Source organism: Lissotriton helveticus, chromosome 3_2 (genome assembly GCF_964261635.1).
Source record: "Lissotriton helveticus chromosome 3_2, aLisHel1.1, whole genome shotgun sequence".
In the NCBI taxonomy this organism is placed as follows: domain Eukaryota; kingdom Metazoa; phylum Chordata; class Amphibia; order Caudata; family Salamandridae; genus Lissotriton; species Lissotriton helveticus.
Genome location: NC_136062.1, coordinates 488,527,552 through 488,548,120, shown reverse-complemented (window position 1 = coordinate 488,548,120; position 20,569 = coordinate 488,527,552). Strand labels below are relative to the sequence as shown.

Genomic DNA, 20,569 nt, shown 5'->3' with positions numbered 1-20,569 from the left:
TGTGTTTTCTTTGCTGATTGTTCTTTTCCTGATTATTGTATTTCCTCCTGAAGGTTTTTTGAATTGTGTCCCGGGTGTACCTTGCCAGTATGGGGTTGGTTTATAATGAGGCCGAACTCATAGATTACACCGAGCAAGAAGTATTGTGTTTCTGGAAGTAGAGAGGGATACCCCCAGTAGGCAACCTTCACAGGAAGCTGTTTCTCTATGAGGCCCTGAAGAGGGGGGAACCCTTGGAGCCCTGGGGGGACCTGTCTGATTACCCCTCCATGTATTTGAAGGGTGGATTTGGTAGAGACCAGATGGAGGGCTCCCAGTCCATAACCCTTGAGGGTGGTGACTTTCAGGAAGAGGAGGAAGAAGTTTATAGGGCACACTAGTGCCTGATTCTCAGGAAAATGGGGATGGGTTGGAGTTCAGGGGCAGGGGAAAGCTGTCCCACCAGTCCTGGGGGGAGTTTGAGGAGGAGTGTTGGACTGCATTGGAGGATTGGGTGGTGAGTAGAGCAGTCGAGGATTGGAAAGGGCTGTGCCATGTAGTTATCAAGGAGCACATTCTAAGGAATTGTTTCCGAAGTCTGCGTCACCACCTGTTGCAGTGTGGGTTCTCAGACCCCAGGGAACTTGCATGGGAGGCAGACCTTTGGGTAAGTGCCAGAGAGTCTGAGAGGACATTGGGGAGTGTTCCTGAAGGGAATGGTGCAGGGATCTTCCGACCCAGCGAGGCAGGAGAGGTGAGGAATGGCCCAGCTAGGTCCCAGAGAGGTGAGAGGGTTGTAGGGCCTCACATCCTATCTACAGGAAGGAGTGAGACGGGTAGGTGTCCCGAGGTGCCCCAAGAGCAATCACAGGGCCTGGAGAGTTTCAGAAGGGAACCCCAGGTTGGGAGCCTATGATGTCCTGATGTGCCTTCCAGTGAAAGGGATTCCCTCGTGTCAGGAGAACCCGGAGCATCTGTAATCAGAGCTCCAGAGGTTCAGGGGTCTGCTCAGTCGCAGGGTTTAGATCCAGGGCTGGGGTTCCAGGTTCAGGGGTTGCCTGACCTGGAGGGTGGGCTGTCTGTAAACAGTGTCCCCCCGGGTTTGACTCTCAGGGGTACTTCTCCTCTTAGGAGGGTGCGGAACTCTGGGAGGGGGTGCAGAAGGAGGAAGGTCTCTCCTCTGGCACCTGCTCAGCAACAGGGCATAGATCCTGGGCTGGGAGGCCACGGACAGGGGTTGCCTGACCTGGCGGGTGGGACGTCTGTAACCAGGGTCCCCCCAGAATTGACTTCCAGGGGTACTACTCCAGGTAGGGGGGTGTGGGAAGGGGTGCAGGGGGAGGGAGGACTCGCCCCTGTCACCGGTTCAACCTGAGGGTTTAGTCTCTAGGTTGGGGAGAGAGTGGTTGTCTGAGGGTGTCCCTCATAGGAGGAGAGGGCGGAACCCCAGAAAGAGAGGTAGGGGGAGGAGAGCCTCGCCCCTGAGTGCTGGTCAGCCTGAGGGTTCGGACCCCAGGTAGGAGGACCAGTGGCAGTTTGGTAGGAGGAGAGTGGTAAAAGGGTAGTACGGGCCTGGGGCTAAAGCCTCCCACTCTATGAGAGAGCAAGGGCCAGAGACGTCTGGATGGCCTAGTGGCCGGTCCTGGCCACATCCCACTAGAGAGCTTCAGTGGGGTGGTTTGGTTGGTGAAGGGAGGGTTGAGAGAGGGAACCATCGGGTTCCAGAGTGGAGAAGGAACTGCAGGTGCTCTTGTAGTTGCAGGCCTGCGTCCACCTTTTTCCGCCCCAATCAGGGAAGCCCATCAAGGCAATGATTGGTCTACCCTGGCTTTTGGCTGGGGGGAGTCGTGTTGGACTTGGCCCATTTTCCCCAAAAATGTTTTGCTTTTCACCCCCTGTGTGGTTTGAGATGCCCTGTTTAATGTGAAAATGTCACACAATGGTGTGTGCACTTATTAACTCCCCCCCCCCCCATTGTGTAAATGTACCCTGGTAACATGCTGTATTTAAAATGGATGCCATGGCTATGTGTTGTGCCACCTGACTGCAGTAGGTTAGCGGTCTAGTTGTTTTGTACCCAGCCACCCCTACTTTTGGAGGGAAAGCCTGGCCCCCAGGGTGCTCTACTCCTCCCTCTGAGCCAGTTAGAACTAGTTCCCCTGAGAATTCCAGATGCTTCTGGCACTGACTGGTAGGTGGGGTGAGGGGCATATAAATAAGGGGGCTGTGTCACCATGTATTGAGATAGAGCTGGGACAGGAACGTGAGGGGACCTGCTGCCAGGGGATACCACCACTTGGGCCTGTGTGCTGGACCCTGCACCCATCTAGAACCCCTCTACTGTCCCCAGGGCTAGTGGAAGCCCCACTGCAGGAGTTCAGGCTGCTGTGTAGGAGGAGGGCCACGCTACAGTGGAGGATGGTGTAAGCCTACCGCCCTGTTTTGATGAGTCCCCACTAACTGCTGACCTGGCCCAGTAGTGCCTGCTGCTCTGTCCCCTGGCCCCTTGATAGGTGAGGAGGGCCATCCTCGGCCCCTGAGGCCACTGGGACCCGGCGCCACGCAAGCGCTGCGCCTAAAAGCGCCTGGAAAGGAAGGAGTACCTTGGACTGGACCCCCCAGGATATGAGAGGCGTTATACTGGGGCCCCTGGGGCTTGCTGCTGGGACTGTCTGCCCCCTAAGCGCCACAATCCTAAAGTGCTGTGCCTAGAAGGAGTGCTGTGTGCCTGCAAAGCGCTACCTTGGTCCAGGACTTTTGTAGCCTACTGTATCTTGCATCATGGCCATCAAAGCGCTGTATGTATAGCCTGCACTGTGCTATTTACAAGCGCTACAGCGCTGGATTCTGCTACTACGGTGCCTAGAAGAAGCGGGTGCCTACCTCGCATTAGCGCTGCCTCGGGAACTGCCTGGAATCACCGCCACAGCCTGGTAGCAAGGAGGAGGCGAGGCCGCATTTCTGCATGATTGGAAACTAAGCGGGTGCCTACCCCGCGTGAAGACGCGCTGCCGCAGAACTCACCGTCGCTGGCCGGGTCTCTCCGTGGGGGCGCCGGGAACCGGTGAAGCACTGTGGCCTGCATATCCCGCCGCGGCCCCCGGAGCCAGGTGAGGGCCGCCGCGGCATCAAGGAGAGTCCGCTGGGAAGGGTTCAAGCATCGCCGCTGCCCCGGGCGCCAGAGAAGAGGAGCATGTGAATGACGGACCTGCTGCGGTATTAGGAAGGCCCGGGGTGGGCCTGTGAAGCTAGAGCGGCCACCGCCACGTGACTGGGCTAAAGCGGCCACCGCCACGTGATGGGGTGCCGGCTGCGTCATTGTCCACGCCCCCCCTGCTGCTGTGCAGCCATTGGTGGAGGCTGCAACGCCCCCGCGAGCCGCGCTGCAATTGGCGGCTGCGGGTGCACCTCCGCCCCGCTGTACACTGATTGGTCCCTGGGCCGGGAAGGACATCGAGGGGCCGGGGACAGTCGACGACCATGGGAGAGGGGGCTCCCAGGAGCGGGAGAGCCCCCCCGACACTGCCCTGATCAGGCCTGCAGAGTGAAGGCCTCACGGAGGCCCCCAGCGAAGGTAACCCCCTCGGGGGAGGGCGAGAGGCTACTGGGACAGCGGGGGCTTCCGAGGAGCCTCGGAGAATCAAAGAGGCAGTCCCGCGACCGCCCCTCCCCTCCAGGTGACTGCAGTCCCGGTAGGCCCTAGTTCGCCCTGTGGTGACCCGGTGGGCCTCGAAGACCTAGAGTGGTGGTGGGACTAATTAGGGGCCTTAGGAACTAGGCTCCCGAACCACCCTGGTTGTCGCTGACATTGTTCAGGGTTATCAACACTGCTACCTTTAGAGAACTGGTGCATGTAGTGACCTACATTTATGTTCCTGTGCCTCTGCAGAATTGACGCAAAGTTCCCCTGGTGCAAGGAAGGATTTATATCAGAGGTGGTCCAGGGAAGTGTTGTTTTATAGATACTGCTGAGGCCCCATGTTGTTATTGAGGCCCTGTTGAGTTGTTTTGAGGAACCCTGTTCACCAGCAAGGGCTTTTCATGGCGTATGCCCTGGGCTAATGGGTTTGTGCAGCTAGGCTGTGGGTGCTAAAGAGAGATCTGTGTTCTGCCTATTCCAATGTGTCTAATGTTTCCCGGGCCTATGGTGAATGTCCTGTCAACAGGTTTGATTGCAGATGTCCCTGCCTAGGGTTCCCATCTTACCTTTTATGCATAATGTGCTTTCACGCCTAATGTTTTATTTCCTGCTTTCACGCCTAGTGTTTCTTTCCCTCACATTGATATCGCTGATATTTCATGTCATATGATAGCGCCTTGACTTTATTTCAGCCCTGGAAACTAACGGACTTACCTTTTTCTTGCTTTTCACATTTTCCCTGTACATAATCCCCCTGGTATACTTTGCCCTGGCGCCCGTTGGCGCCCCATCGTGATTACTGTGTCTTACTTTTGCAGGTTGGAGACAATACATGAGTTATTCTTTTACTTTACAACCGGTGTCGTGTCTTTATTTCGGGTGTCGTCTGTGCGTACTGCTTGGATGCTTCACACATGTCCTCAGGAGTTTGGCCTGCCCGCTCTGCTCCATGCTACCCTCGTAGAATTGGCAACCCCATTTCTAACACACACACTCCTCAGTACAACCATACACGTGAAGCAGAGGAGGGCATACACCTGTCATTGATAAAAATTTTAAGCAAGGCATTCTAAAAGAAGAGACCCTGTATTAGGAATTCGGACACGCCGCGGGAGCTTGTTTTCTCACCTGTCCCGTTTGTGCCTGCACTGCTCGCCGCTCCCGCTGCGCGGGAGCCGCTTCGTGGGAGGACCCACCAACGCTGACCTTCCAAGCCTGATTCCCGGAAGAGCTGTGAGCCGGGTAAACACCTGTGGAGGCTGCAGGGGTAGCGCGGCAGGGACTCACTATCCCAGGAGTCCCTGCTGACCTCGTGACATCTGGTCTGCGCCCCCCTGCGTGCCCCGCCCCCGCCGGCAACCGGTAAAAAGGAACTGGGAGCTTCAACACACTGTGACCCTGTATTAGGAATTCGGACACGCCGCGGGAGCTTGTTTTCTCACCTGTCCCGTTTGTGCCTGCACTGCTCGCCGCTCCCGCTGCGCGGGAGCCGCTTCGTGGGAGGACCCACCAACGCTGACCTTCCAAGCCTGATTCCCGGAAGAGCTGTGAGCCGGGTAAACACCTGTGGAGGCTGCAGGGGTAGCGCGGCAGGGACTCACTATCCCAGGAGTCCCTGCTGACCTCGTGACATCTGGTCTGCGCCCCCCTGCGTGCCCCGCCCCCGCCGGCAACCGGTAAAAAGGAACTGGGAGCTTCAACACACTGTGACCCTGTATTAGGAATTCGGACACGCCGCGGGAGCTTGTTTTCTCACCTGTCCCGTTTGTGCCTGCACTGCTCGCCGCTCCCGCTGCGCGGGAGCCGCTTCGTGGGAGGACCCACCAACGCTGACCTTCCAAGCCTGATTCCCGGAAGAGCTGTGAGCCGGGTAAACACCTGTGGAGGCTGCAGGGGTAGCGCGGCAGGGACTCACTATCCCAGGAGTCCCTGCTGACCTCGTGACATCTGGTCTGCGCCCCCCTGCGTGCCCCGCCCCCGCCGGCAACCGGTAAAAAGGAACTGGGAGCTTCAACACACTGTGACCCTGTATTAGGAATTCGGACACGCCGCGGGAGCTTGTTTTCTCACCTGTCCCGTTTGTGCCTGCACTGCTCGCCGCTCCCGCTGCGCGGGAGCCGCTTCGTGGGAGGACCCACAAACGCTGACCTTCCAAGCCTGATTCCCGGAAGAGCTGTGAGCCGGGTAAACACCTGTGGAGGCTGCAGGGGTAGCGCGGCAGGGACTCACTATCCCAGGAGTCCCTGCTGACCTCGTGACATCTGGTCTGCGCCCCCCTGCGTGCCCCGCCCCCGCCGGCAACCGGTAAAAAGGAACTGGGAGCTTCAACACACTGTGACCCTGTATTAGGAATTCGGACACGCCGCGGGAGCTTGTTTTCTCACCTGTCCCGTTTGCGCCTGCACTGCTCGCCGCTCCCGCTGCGCGGGAGCCGCTTCGTGGGAGGACCCACCAACGCTGACCTTCCAAGCCTGATTCCCGGAAGAGCTGTGAGCCGGGTAAACACCTGTGGAGGCTGCAGGGGTAGCGCGGCAGGGACTCACTATCCCAGGAGTCCCTGCTGACCTCGTGACATCTGGTCTGCGCCCCCCTGCGTGCCCCGCCCCCGCCGGCAACCGGTAAAAAGGAACTGGGAGCTTCAACACACTGTGACCCTGTATTAGGAATTCGGACACGCCGCGGGAGCTTGTTTTCTCACCTGTCCCGTTTGTGCCTGCACTGCTCGCCGCTCCCGCTGCGCGGGAGCCGCTTCGTGGGAGGACCCACCAACGCTGACCTTCCAAGCCTGATTCCCGGAAGAGCTGTGAGCCGGGTAAACACCTGTGGAGGCTGCAGGGGTAGCGCGGCAGGGACTCACTATCCCAGGAGTCCCTGCTGACCTCGTGACATCTGGTCTGCGCCCCCCTGCGTGCCCCGCCCCTCGCCGCCCTTCCTATAATACCAGGGGAAAGCACGCTCTGCGGGACGCAGGCGGGACGCCGGGCGAAGCCCGGGCAAAGGGCGGGCCGTCTGTGGCCGTCAGGGGCTGACAGAGGCTGGGCTGGGCCACGTCCCTTTTCTCTCTACTATCAGCGAGTACATCTGCCTAGTGGAGCCCACGTCCTGTTCCCCGCATTATGTCTACCCGCTCTGGAAAGCCCATCAGGAGTGAAGGTGGAAGGGGGTTAAATGTCCCTAGCCCTGTTATAGGAACTATGGACCGCTTTATTACCAGGGTGGCGGCGGTGATTGATAAGGAGATCGCTATGTCAGAGCGGCGTCTATCAGAGGTATATCTCCCTGTAAGACGTCTATCCTTGGAGGTTGCTGCCCAGCCGCATACACCGGTAAATGTCCGGCCACAACCTGTATCCCCATCTAGTGGGCCTAGCGTCTCCATAGACCACCCCCTGCTGGCTGGTATAGAACAAAATATAGATAGGCTGGAAAACCTGGTCGAACACATACCTATGGTTGCCGAGGAAGATGGCGGTCTTAGCAGGTTGCCTTCACCTTCACCTTCACCACCAAACTCTCCGCACGAAGCCACCAATGATACTCTTTCATCAAAATCGCTTACCTCCTCTTTAGATACTCCAGTAGGGGAGCCAGTTAGGGTACTCACCAACACCCAAACTCCTGAGATTAGCCAGGGATATAGGCCCCCAAGTAAAAAATCACGAAAACGCAAAAAGGGTAGGCTAGTAAGACAGGCTGCTCTCTACCAAAGAGCAAGAAGGTCACCTGGATCTGGGATGAGAAATTTAAGGAATAGGTCCGTAGCGAACGAAGCTAACATAGAAAGGGATCCTCTGACCTCTTCCAAGGGGCTACACACAGACGATAGTACTGCTAAAACTCCTAATCTTACTGAACCAGCAGCAGACGATCATATCCTCGAGAAGATATACAGCCTCTTGAAACCTCTAGTGGCACAGGTTAAGGGTTTGGGGAATCGGATAGATAAACTGGAACAATCAACTCTTGATGGGTTCCATTCACTCAAAACTACAATTAAACAGCTAGCTAGAATGAGTGAAAACAAGGATATGGACATAAGGGGGAACGAGTTGCCATCCCAGAGAGATCCAAAATCCCCATTAGGTCCATATAAAGTTGTTTCTATCAATCCACCAATCCCAGCTCCTAAATCCCCCCCCCGTCCCAAAGCAGGCCCAAAAGACAAGGGTTTGCCTAAACATCAGGAGCGTGATAAAAATAAACCAACTCCTCTTCCATCAAAACAGCCTCAGATAGTCAGTGGTCAAATGGAAGGTCCCCTAAAATTGGGTGCACGAAAGAAAGTTAATGGGGCGGTGATAGGGGAAGCCCCTAGGCCTGCACTTCAATCTATGGCCCCATCCACTACGTTACTGGTCCCTAGAAAATTAGTACGGAGGATTCCCCCAGTAAACCTCCCACCTGACTGCCAACCTTTTGTTGTTGTCATGGTTAATGTGCCCCCTCTAAAAGAGGGCCAGTTGGAAAACCATCAATCACTCAAGAACAAGTGTATCCACTGGCTAAAGGCAAATAGGCCAATTCCGCCAGGTGTGGACGGTATTATTCTAGGTGTTCGTAGAGTGGGGTGGGTAGGCCAGGGGAAAAAGACCCAGGAGGGGGATTGTATAATTATAAACTTCCAAGATCCAAGAGTAGTGCCCTCGATCTGTACCCCTATTATAAGTATGGGAGCTCCAGGGGTTAAAGTAGTGGATCTCTCTTACTTTTACCCTAGACAAAGTGTTGTCTTAACTGGAGGAAGCTTAACTTCCCCTGCTTCTGCACAAAATTGGGCTGGGGTCACGGGAGGCCCAAGGGAGAACCAATTGTGGGCATTAGGGCCTAACTGACTGGAAGTTGAGAGTAGAGTGGAGCCATCGGGAGTGTCACCCACCCATGCAAATTGCGCAGGGGGGATGGCAGCTCCGCTGGCAATTCCCAAAGAACCCGGTTTACCGCAGATATACATGAGGAGGACCACTGACAGGGGCATTCTTGCGCCTAGCGACGCTTCAGCTGCGACGGACCTAGCCTTTAAGGTTTGCAGCTGGAATGTCGCAGGGATCGCAAGAAAACTGGATGTACCGGAATTCATTGCATGTGTTGATGAACACTCCCTGTGTCTCTTCCAAGAGACATGGAGCATGGTCCCGGTTTATAGGGTGGGTTTTTCCTCCTATTTTTCCCCTGCACAAGTTTCGGTATCAGGGAGAGGGCGTCCCTCGGGCGGCCTTCTTATTTGGGTTGCAGCCTCTTTAGATTGTAGAGTAGTGGAGTTCCCCACAGGTTGCCCGGACATACAAAACATTACCCTAATAGATCCAAGGGGAAGAATTGTTTTAAATATTTATAACATCTATGCCCGGGGAACCAAGGGTGGGAGGAAGTCTTCTGTAATATCTCTCCTCGAGACTTTGCTAAAAAATACCCCTCATAAGACGCGTATAATGGTGGCGGGTGACATGAATTGTACGTTCGAGCCCTTGGGCTCGGACGTTTCCGCCGACCAGGATGAGGATGATGTTAGGTTGGGGATTCCGGTTTTGGACATCCCACCGATCAGAAGGTGGACAGAAGTGGCGCTCCAGATATACTCCCTGAGCCTGGAATTTAATCTAAGGGCAGCAAACGGGAGGACAATCTCAGATAGGGGGGGTGCTCACACGTATAATAGGCCAGGACACACCTCTAGGTTGGATTACATCCTAATAGATGTGTGTCTATGGTCTTTTGTAAAGGACATGCAGGTGGCCCATACGACGGAGAGTGATCATAACTCACTCTCCTTGAGTATGGACCAGTGGTGGCGCCCCTTAAGGAAGGATAACAATTACCCGCTCGCTGTACCCCCGGATGTGTCCGAAGTCTCCCCTTGTGGAAGACGAATAAAATGGGCAAAACTGATTCTTTCTGAGGGAAAGGTAGGGGAAATCCAGACCCTCTTAAATCAAGTGGTAATAGACCTTAGAACCTCTTCAGAGGGGGTGGGTAGAGCGAGTGGACTTTTTGTCTCCTTGGTAGAAGCCTTATCAAGTGTGTTTACACCTCATCCTATTAATTTGGGTAACAAAGTATTTAGAAAACCTGCTGAGGGTTGGTACACCCAAACATGTAGTTTTCATAAGGCAAAGTTAGTTGAGGCAGTCAAACGCAAATCCCGAAGTGAGATACAGGAAACAAGGAAGGCCTATAACAAATCCCTCAAGATTGCTAGGCAGGAGTGGGAAGTCAAATTTTGGGAGGACCTACTTCAGGCTAGTAAGGTTAGGGATTCTAGGGCCTTTTGGAATCTCATAGGCACACGGAACAAACCAGATGCATCTGTGAGACCCTGCAATATCCCCCCGCAACACTGGGTAAAACACTTCGGGTCCCTTTACCTCTCCCCAGATGGGGAACTAAATGTTGGGAGGGAGCTTAGATTAGCGATTGAACCCCATGCATATGATTTCTTCACTCCCTTAGAGATTGAGGGGGTTATAGGATGGGTGGCACCTCGTAAGGCACCGGGCCCAGATGGTCTCCCAGGGGATCTTATGAAGGCTTACCCAGAAAAATGGGGTAGGATCATTGCCGCTCTCTTAAATGACATCATGATGGGAGGGGCAGTGCCTGAATCCTGGAAAGGGGCGGTGGTGGTCCCGATTTACAAAAAAGGGTGTAGGGAAACCCCGGGGAACTACCGCCCCATAAGTCTGATAGACTCCTCCCAAAAGATAGCCGGTAAAGCTGTCCTTGGAAGGATCTTACATTGGGTGGAGGAAAACAAAATCCTATCGGACTTTCAGGCAGGTTTTCGGGCTGGTAGGGGGACAATTGAGCAGGTGTTTAGGTTGGCACTCCTGGGGTGGAAGGTTGTGGATCTGGGCAAGGGCAGTCTTTATTTGGCCTTTATAGACCTGAAGACTGCCTTTGACCTAGTCCCCCGGGAAGAGCTTTGGAGGGTACTCAATGAGTTGGGACTACCTCCTTACATCTTGTCCCTTCTCATTAGCCTCCATGACCATACCTTTGCGCAGGTCCGCTGGGGCAAAGACGGAGAACTCACTGAGAGGATCCCAGTGTCAAGGGGTGTAAGACAGGGATGCGTCTTGGCGCCCACCCTATTCTCACTATATGTGAATGGGGTGGTAAAACATCTGCAAAAAGAACCAGCTGACGCCCCATTGCTCGGGGGAGTCCGCATCCCCACCTTGCTTTTTGCGGACGACACACTTTTGATCTCCAAGACCCCCCAAGGCCTGCAGAAATTGCTAACGCGTTTCCAGGAGTTTTGCGCTGCTAAAGGCTTAATTATAAACGTGGACAAAACAAAATACCTAGTCCTAAATCCTCCCAGGAAACTTGGCCGTCCACCTACACTCAATTCGGTTGCCCTAGAGAAAGTAGACGAATTCGATTACCTCGGTATTCGGATTACAGACAGGATGTCCTGGGCAAATCACATTGAGAAAATGGTCCTAAACCACAGAAGAGTAGGAGGAGCACTCGTGAGGGAGTTTTGGGCCTCACCTAGGAGCTCGCTCTCCCCAGTAATTGACATCTACAAGGCTAAAGTAGTGACATCAGCCTTGTATGGGGCTGAGCTGTGGGGCCACTGCCGATTGGATGCCCTAGCGACAGCGGAGACCAAACTTCTAAAATCCATCATTTCCATTCCACTGAGCACGCCATCTGTACCAGTGCTGTTGGACACGGGCTGTAAGAGCATCAAAGACCAGGCTCAGCTTCGCCCTCTCCTACTATGGACACGAATTTGGAGGGGTGAGGATTTAAAATCTTACGCCGAGGGTTTGGGGGAAGTAATGAGTCTGGGGGGTTGGGCCAAGATCAGATGGCTGAGTGAAACCAAGAAGCTCCTGGAGAAGATTGGTCTAGGGGACTGTTGGTCTTCACGCTCAGCCCCTCCAAAAGAAGTTGTTAAAGCGCTCTTTTGGAAATGGACGGCGGAGCGTCTAATCACAAACTCGAAGCACTGCAAGTCCACTGTCTCTTTTTTACAAACTAAAGATATTGTGGCCTTTGAACCCTACCTGGACCTGATCACACTCCCTTTTGACCGAGCCCTTTATTTTAAATTTAGAGTTGGATCCCTCCCGCTAGGAGCTGTGGTATCAAATTGGACATCAGTGGCCCGTGCCTCTCCGAATTGTGCATGTTGCCCGAATAGGGTTGAGTCCATTGTGCATGTACTATTTGAATGTCCGGACTATGCCAGGCCCCGGAGGTACTGGTTGAAACCCCTCTTCCAAACTTTGGGTACACGCAGCCACTTAGTCGCCCTGCGCATCCTAACCACGGACACTTCCCCCCCCATTGTGTGCGGAATAGCTAAATTTTTAAAACAGTTCTGGCTTATTCGATGTAAGAGATTGTCAGTAGCGGTTTAATTCTTTTTTAGCTAAGTTATTTATGGGCGCTCTATGTCCTTTTATCTTTTTTAAATGTGTTCTTATGCTGACTTCTTAAAGCTATGTCTTTTTGTATTTTGTAATGATTGTTTTGTATATGTGCTTATAAGATATCTTGCATATCGAATAAAAGCTTATGACTGACTGACTAAAAGAAGAGATATGGAGCCTATGTAAATCTACTATCACAGGAATTAAATAAACAGGTAGAAAAAGGAGGATAGTAAAGGACCTGAGAAGAATTCATACTATTGTTGTCCCATGTTGCTATATTGTATGGTAGAACAAGCAAGATCCAATGCCAATCTCCTGCTTTAAGGTGAAGAGTCATAATTAATCATTCATTTTGTAGGTGTGTTTTATAAAATTACATTTAGTTGTGCTATGTTTTCATGAACATTCATTGGTTGTTGTCATTTTTACCTCATCATAAACCATGTCAATAATGTGTTCTCTCTGTCTAAAAACTTATAAAATGTACTGTTTTGGGATATTTGCTGCAATTGTTTTATTTTACCCTTTTCCAAAATGCAGACTACATTTCACTCCTCTTACTGATTTTGTACGTAAGAACTTTTCCTTGATTTTGAACTAAGCAGATTCTATGTCAGTTTGCTATTTGATATTATAGAAAAAGGTTTTCTTATTTATTAGCACACATTTGTTGTGGTGGTCTGTCTATTAACTATACAGCTGGAGTTATATCTGAGTCTGGCTTTTGATATCATTTAGAGGTTAACTGTATGTGATCCTTATGCAAATATTATGATGATTATTTCTCTGACTAAGTAACCATTATTTTAAATCTTTAATATGACCCTACTGCTTGCTGTAACTCCAAAGCTAAATGCAAGTGCCTTTACCAAGGGAACGGTCCTTTAAAGGCAGTATTGCCTGCTACGGCTGACTATAAGGTCACTACACTGTTTGCCCCATGAGGGCAGAATGTGTTAATTAATAAAACAAAGGTGTCCCAGAGACCGAGGGGGTTGAAACACCTCTTTGTTTCACAGTTGTTGCTGTGAATGTTAAACAGTTAACAGTCGCATGCAGGACCACAGGGGTGTATTGTTGAACAGTCACAGCAATAGCTGTGAAAGGAGGCTGAAGTCAGCCCCTGGCTCTCCCTGGGCTCGGCTAAACTGCTTTTCATCATTCAGTTGAGCCGGGGAGATGCAGGAGATGAGCAGAACCCCCCGCTTCCTTCTTAGATACCAGTGACACTGTGATCTACGGCAGGAGGAATGGGGGAGGCTCCTGTGTGCCCTGCTGCAGGCTCCATCTTCTGCCTTCTCCTGCCCAATCCATATATTTCCGAGAGGCAGAGGCTGTGTATTAGGACATTGTAATGTTGAGAGCAGCGGGCCTATTTCAGGTTGTATAGGCTGCTGCTGCTCCGTTGTCTCCAATGGAGGTCTAAACATTTCAATGTTCCAGCTTTGTCTTGTGAAGGGTTTATTGATACTGACCCTCCGCATCATCCCTTCAGATAAATTATAGATAAAAAGAACCAACACATTGATGCTTTGTTGCTTCTAAAGCTCAGCAATCGAACTCTGCATCAGCTTGAACTTGAATTACTGTTGCTCAGAGAGCATGGTTTGGACAGAATTATGTACAAGGACATTAACATACCTTTGCAAACCAGATTGTTTTGATTTGCAAGTTTCATGATCGGTAAATGGAAAGATGGGGGTTATGAAGACATGGACTGGGTTGTTAGGGTTTGTTCTCTGAGACTGTGGGTGCACTCTATAATCACAGAGACCTTTTCCAGCAAAGGATCATGGCTCTTGCACCAAAAAAAATGTTTTATTCATAACCAGAGTTGCTTCACAATGGCATCCAGACAACAAGAGATTCTTTTGTTTTGTAAGTTCAGGATGGTTATTGGTAAAATGTGATGAAATGTGATAGTCGTCTGAAGCAAAACCATTTCTTTACTTCCTTTCAAGATATTCTGGGATGACCAGGCAGTGCAGCGTTTCTGCCACCCTCGGAAGAACAAAATATAATATAACTGTCAGGTTAGGATTCCTATAACTCTATGTTTCCTTTTCCCCTGTTTCTTCTTTCTCTATTCCCTTTCTTGATCTCTGGGTTTTTTTGTCTCTTCAGCTTCAACATTTGACTCCCTCGGCACACTACTCTTGTTGTTATCAAACTTCTGATAATCACCGCTTGGATCCACATTCACCCTGGTACATGTTGGGAGTGTTCTAATTCTTTTTAGGTCAGTTTTGCCCAGCAGTTCCTTAACAATTGGCACATTTGTCTCCTCTTCCAGACCACATGACACCATCCTCTCTCTGTCTGTCTTTCGGCGTCTTTTCTCTCTGGATCTGACTTCCATCTCTTTGCGTCCTCCCATCCTGCCCTTTTTTGTCCTGTCTACTACAAGCAAAAGACACAGTACATGTGTGTGGACACACATGCACACATGGCTTGCTTTAGGGTGGTGCGACCTGTGGAACTGCACCTGGTGCTGACCTTGAGCGCACTGTATTTAGAAGTAACTTATGGGTTCACAAGCATCGGCTGAAGAGTTGGCGGTGGGCGGAATTTGAGTAGTCGCGCTACACAAAGTGTCTCAAAGCGGTAAAAAATCTCCGCAAGCATGCAAAAGTTCAGCGAACACGCGGAATTGCTTGTTCCGCCTGTTCGCGTTGATTTTTTCCTGTTCGCGAATGCTGTTTGCGTGCTCGGGGAGAAATATCTCGCGAACACGCATTTTGAAAGCGCGAACAAGCAAAGAATTCCGCAAAAACGCGGATCTCAGAATTTTTGGCAACTCCGTGTTCTCCACAGAACGCTAAATTACCCAAATTCCACGAGCAGGACGGAATTTATCACCCAGGCTTACTGCAGAGTTTCCTGTGCTGGACCCCTGTGGTGAGAGTGGAAGATAGCCTTTTTTCTCTTTCCTCTGTTTTGTGTTTTTCTTTTCTTTACCCTTTTTGGTTTCCTTTACTGTTGTGCTGTTCAATAAATTGTCCCTTCCTAGATCACTGGAAAAAGGAATAGATTAACAGTCTAGGTGGGCAGGGGAGTAAATAACATCTAGTAATTTATTACAAGAATTACAAATATCTCACTATGACGCCAGCCGTTGCCACTGAAATTGCAATTTGATAGTGGTGGCTGCTTCTGAGAATCTGTGTTTCTTTCTTAAATATTTACTTCTTTTGCTCACATCCTTGATTTCCAGTGATCCCGAGCTCCCGGTCTACACTGTTTCACCACTATCAGAAATGCAACTCAAACTGATTTCGTATCTTGTTTTTGTTAATGCTTTCTTTGTGCAAAGTATAAAGTCACAAATATTTTGTCTTTGTGTTCATTTACAATTTTTGACTCCATTTCTACAGGTGACAGAAGCATGAACAGAAAAAAGAAGGTTTAAATTTAGTGAAACACAACAAAAAGGATTATTTCAAGGAAAGTTAAAACATTCTCGAGCTCTAGAGAAGAAACACATTCTATGTGCCAGGAATGATGAGGATGTTGGAGCGGAAAAAACTGGCGTATGTGAAAGTTGTCAAATCCTAAAGGAAAATGATCATAAATGTTTACCAAGTGTCAGTAACTGAGATTGAGGAGAACATTGGCCACAATTGATTCCCACGCAGTGCACTTGAGAAAACTCAGTGTTGTAAATTCTGTTTGATGGTTTATGAGAAAGGCTTTGGAGACCCAACCCCTCCCCAACAGATCAGCATCCGTGGACGTGTTGTGATGTGACAGAACCGTCAAAAAGACTAATATCCCCGGTTTACAAGTGCAAGCTTTTGACTGTGTCTCCTGTGATTCAGAGGAGTGAAAAGACTGTTTAAAAGAAACAAATTGTAAATGCTCTTTCTCAGATGTCGTTTCGGCAAAGATGCTGGATTATCATTTCCAATATAGGAAGATTTTCCCCCACCAACTCTGTCTCTTGGGTTGATCCGAGCAGTTTCAAAGTGTTCTGTAACTTACAAAGTCGATCATGTGCCTGTCTTAGCCACTGAACAAAAAACCATATACTGTTTCAGAAAGTATAAAAGGGGCCAGTGTTACGCTATTGATAATTCATAAACCACCCTGGCATGCCCTAATCATCTGTCAATACTTGTATGAACAAACATACCTACCAGGCAAAGACTAAAGCCCAAAGACCTAATCAGTGCTTTTAGAACTCCTAAATCAAATGTGATAAACTAGAATCACTAAATGAGACTAAACATGAGAGAATTCCCCCGGGCATAACTTGGAGAAAATGAATCCATGAGGGCATCTTAATAAATACAAGGGGCTCCTCGGTGAAAGTTAATAAGACAAGTTAGGTAGGTGCCTTTAAAGATAGGAAAATTATCTCTAGGAAAAAAATATAATTAGTTAAATACATATGTTAAGAAGAGCATCTGAAATGTATTTTAGAAGGTCATGCTGAGTTGTGACAAACAAGTACATGATCATAAATCAAATTCAGTCTTAAGATGACAGGTATCCAGGAACAAACCCAACTTGGAGAAACAAACAACCCTAATAGGATCAATGACTGTGAGAACAGCTTTAGTTATCAAACCCACCTCACTAAACATGAGAAAAGTAGCGCTGGACGAAAACCCTATCAGTGTCGTGAATGCCAGAAAGGCTTCAGTCGCAAATCCAGCCTTATGGTACATGAAAAAACCCACACTGGGCTTAAACCGTATCAGTGCTCGGAAGGCTGTAAAAGCTTCAGTACCAAATCCAATCTCACTTTACATGAAAGAACCCACACTGGACAAAAACCGTATCAGTGCTCCACGTACCAAAAAAGCTTCAGTTTTAGTGAAAGTTTGATTCAACATCAGCGAACCCACACTGAACAAAAACCTTATCAGTGCTCTGAATGCTCGAAAAGCTTCAGTAGCAAAGCCAATCTGACTAAACATGAAAGAAACCACACTGGACAAAAACCGTATCAGTGCTCTGAATGCTCGAAAAGCTTCAGTCAGAAATTCAGCCTTACAAAACACGAGAGAACTCACACTGGGCAAAAACCTTATCAGTGCTCTGAATGCTCGAAAAGCTTCAGTAGCAAAGCCAATCTGACTAAACATGAAAGAAAACACACTGGACAAAAACCGTATCAGTGCTCTGAATGCTCGAAAAGCTTCAGTCAGAAATTCAGCCTTACTGCACATGAGCGAACTCACACTGGGCAAAAACCGTATCAGTGCTCTGAATGCTCAAAAAGCTTCAGTCAGAAATCCAGCCTTACAAAACACGAGAGAACTCACACTGGACAAAAGCCGTATCAGTGCTCTGAATGCTCAAAAAGCTTCAGTCAGAAATCCAGCCTTACAAAACATGGGAGAACTCACACTGGGCAAAAACCGTATCGGTGCTCTGAATGCTGTAAAAGCTTCAGTGGCAAATTAAATCTCACTTTACATGAAAGAACTCACACTGGACAAAAACCGTATCAGTGCTCTGAATGCTCGAAAAGCTTCAGTATCAAATCCAACCTTACTGTACATGGGAGAACTCACACTGGGCAAAAACCGTATCAGTGCCCGGAATGCTCGAAAAGCTTCAGTTTCAAATCTAATCTCACTTTACATGAAAGAACCCACACTGGGCAAAAACCTTATCAGTGCTCTGAATGCTCGAAAAGCTTCAGTCATAAATCCAGCCTTACAAAACATGAGCGAACTCACACTGGGCAAAAACCGTATCAGTGCTCGGAATGCTGGAAAAGCTTCAGTCAGAAATACAACCTTACTGCACACGAGAGAACTCACACTGGGCAAAAACCGTATCAGTGCTCGGAATGCTGGAAAAGCTTCAGTCAGAAATACAACCTTACTGCACACGAGAGAACCCACACTGGGTATAAACTGTATCAGTGCTCTGAATGCCAAAACAGTTTCTGTTACAAATCCAGTTTAACTGTACATCAGAGAATCCATACTGGCCTCAAACCGTATCAGTGCTCTGAATGCTGTAAAAGCTTCAGGCAGAAATCCAACCTTACTGCACATGAGAGAGCCCACACTGGGCAGAAACCCTATCAGTGTTCTGAATCCCAGAAAAGCTTCAGTCATAAAATAACTTTCACTCACCATGAGGGAACTCACACTGGGAAAAAACCTGATTAGCTCTCTGAATGCTGAAAAAGTCGGAAATCTGATCTCACTCAACCTGCGAGAACTTACCTGGAAAAAACCTCATCATAGCTCTAAATGCCTGGGAAGGGTCTGCTGGAGATTCAGTTTCATTCAACGTGAGAGAACCCACAACGAGAAAGAAAATGATCCGTGCTCTCAATGTGAAAAAAACTTCAGTTGTAAATGTAACCTTTCTACGTAAGAGAGACAATGTGGGAGAATAAAAGGTGCTCACTGTCAACCCTGAGGAGGAGCTTTCAGCATCGCAAAACCTTTACATGAAGCAACCACAAAGACTCCACTCCATTGATTGTTCTGGAAACTCTACTGAGAAAAGCACACAGCGAGCGATGGAAATGCTTGAATTAAACTCATTCCTTTGTAACTATTTGTGGCCTCATTCCATTCAGTGTGTTTTGTTCCCTGAGTGTTTAAAATGGCTCTGACCCTCAAAGGCTATTCAATTCTGAACTTTGAGGCTACACTGCTAGATTCAGGAATGCATGTAACCTCGAACTGTTTCCAGCCGTAATGAGCCTCCCCTGGGGGCTGCAGCAGGAGTCCCTGTGTCATAGGTCTCTATGGGACCAACATCTGATCTGTGCCACTTAGGGCTGATCACTGAGATAAACTCAAGGTAATGGAAGGACTGCTAGTTAATCTCAGCAACACCCCACCACATCATTCTCTAGTCTTTGTGCAACTACAGACGAGGCCAGCCATATGCAAACCGTTCTTGGCTCCACTGTAAATAGTCCGAATGAGTTCTGTTCCGAGGGGACATGGCCTTGCATTACAAAGATCCACTTGAGTGACCTCTTTCTATGTCCTTTTTGCTACAAATGGAACCTGTTTCCCATCTGCTGAGGACAGTTTCACCAGCTTTACAATCCCGTCAGATACACCCAAGAGAGTCTTACAGATAATCAGGCCTATTCATAAACTACTATAGGACGACTAAAGCACAACAAAAAGCGATTCACAAAGTATGCGCTGTCGGTCTGCCTCTCCTATCTTTTTCTCTGTAGAGTTGCCTGCCTCGACTGCCTCGACTGCAGAGTTTCCGCACATGTTTATATACTTTTTGTAGTAAATGTGAGAGGGACAGAGTGGGAGTGGGTGTAAAATGGGAAATATTTATGAATAAAGGGGAGGGGCTAAGGGAGGAGTAAGGAGGGGTGTAGGGATGGACAAGCACTCACCCACAAAGGAGTAAACCCATTGCTATTTACAAACCACACCTCTAAAATCACAACGGCCATGATGTACCTAAAACAGTTGTAAATGTACCCGAGCTCAGAGTCCAACATCACACATGGTCATCCACTGGAACTGCAACACACTCCCATTAATAATAATGGAGGTACGGACATAAATCAAAACGGCATTAAATTAAATATTTTAAACTAATTAAAAATCTAAACAAATGTCATTCAAGGCAAAAAATATCTAAAAAGAAAATCATATTTAATTATTTGACAATGTTTTAATAACATTTGTTGAACACTAATATAACATTCATTTTTAGTTAAGTATAATTACCTATGTTATAATTAATGCCCAAAATCAAATTTCAGGGTAATTCAGGCAATCAGATTTTCATATTTTCAATCCAAATAACAGACTAACATGTTCACCACTCAAATCAATTTAAATTTTCACTATACTAATTCACCACTAATCCTTTAATGGGTTCCGCAGTAGTGTGCTACTCGCCAAAAAAGCGCTTTGATGCCTCGTGAGGGGTAATAAGCACTATATACATGCAATTACAATACAATATATTTAAAAATTATTAATACATATTATAAATGTTAATTTAGGTGGGATATCTTTAATTAAACCTTAATACAAATATATCTTCTATATATTCAACTTGGGTGGAGTTTTCCCTGTGTAAAAAATATAAAGAATATTTAAATTGTTTATTACACTACAAATGTAAATGTTATACACTTCAAATATAAAACAAATTAAAAAATGCTACAATAATAACTCACAGTTTACTTAGAGATTTAATTGATTTTAAATGTAAAAAAAAGTTTTTCTTACAGATCAGTTTCAAAAATCCCAACTAGCTAAAATCATCTGATTTTCTTATTATGTACTCGGATTTACTGATTTGCCTTATTCACCTCTATTCGGAGGGGTACATCTTTAACAAATCATGTATAGAATTAATTGAAAGTATTTTTTAATAGGTGCAATATTTTTTTTTATTAAAAGATTAACATATATTATCATGAACTAATTAATTTTAAATATATGTAATTTTATAACATTCTTTTGAAGGAGTGTGTATGTTTAAAAGGCAAAATACATAATTTTATTTTATCTTTATTTTCGAATGGGTTCGATTTTAAAGTCTCTCTCCATTATTTTCTATGGGAGGGCTTTGCATTACCAGTGGTTGGCTATTTATA

The 20,569-nt window shown here is 48.2% G+C and overlaps 1 protein-coding gene across 1 annotated transcript in view; it reads left to right on the top strand.

Moving 5' to 3' along the window:
* The window catches only part of LOC144826086 (uncharacterized), a 236,833-nt gene extending 218,299 nt beyond the window's left edge, over positions 1-18,534 (top strand). The window contains exon 2 of the mRNA XM_078684444.1: positions 15,381-18,534. Within this exon, the coding sequence (XP_078540570.1) occupies positions 16,488-18,137 (1,650 nt within the window). The 5' untranslated portion in view covers positions 15,381-16,487 and the 3' untranslated portion in view covers positions 18,138-18,534. The remainder of the gene's footprint in view (positions 1-15,380) is intronic.
* The last annotated feature ends 2,035 nt before the right edge of the window (positions 18,535-20,569 follow it).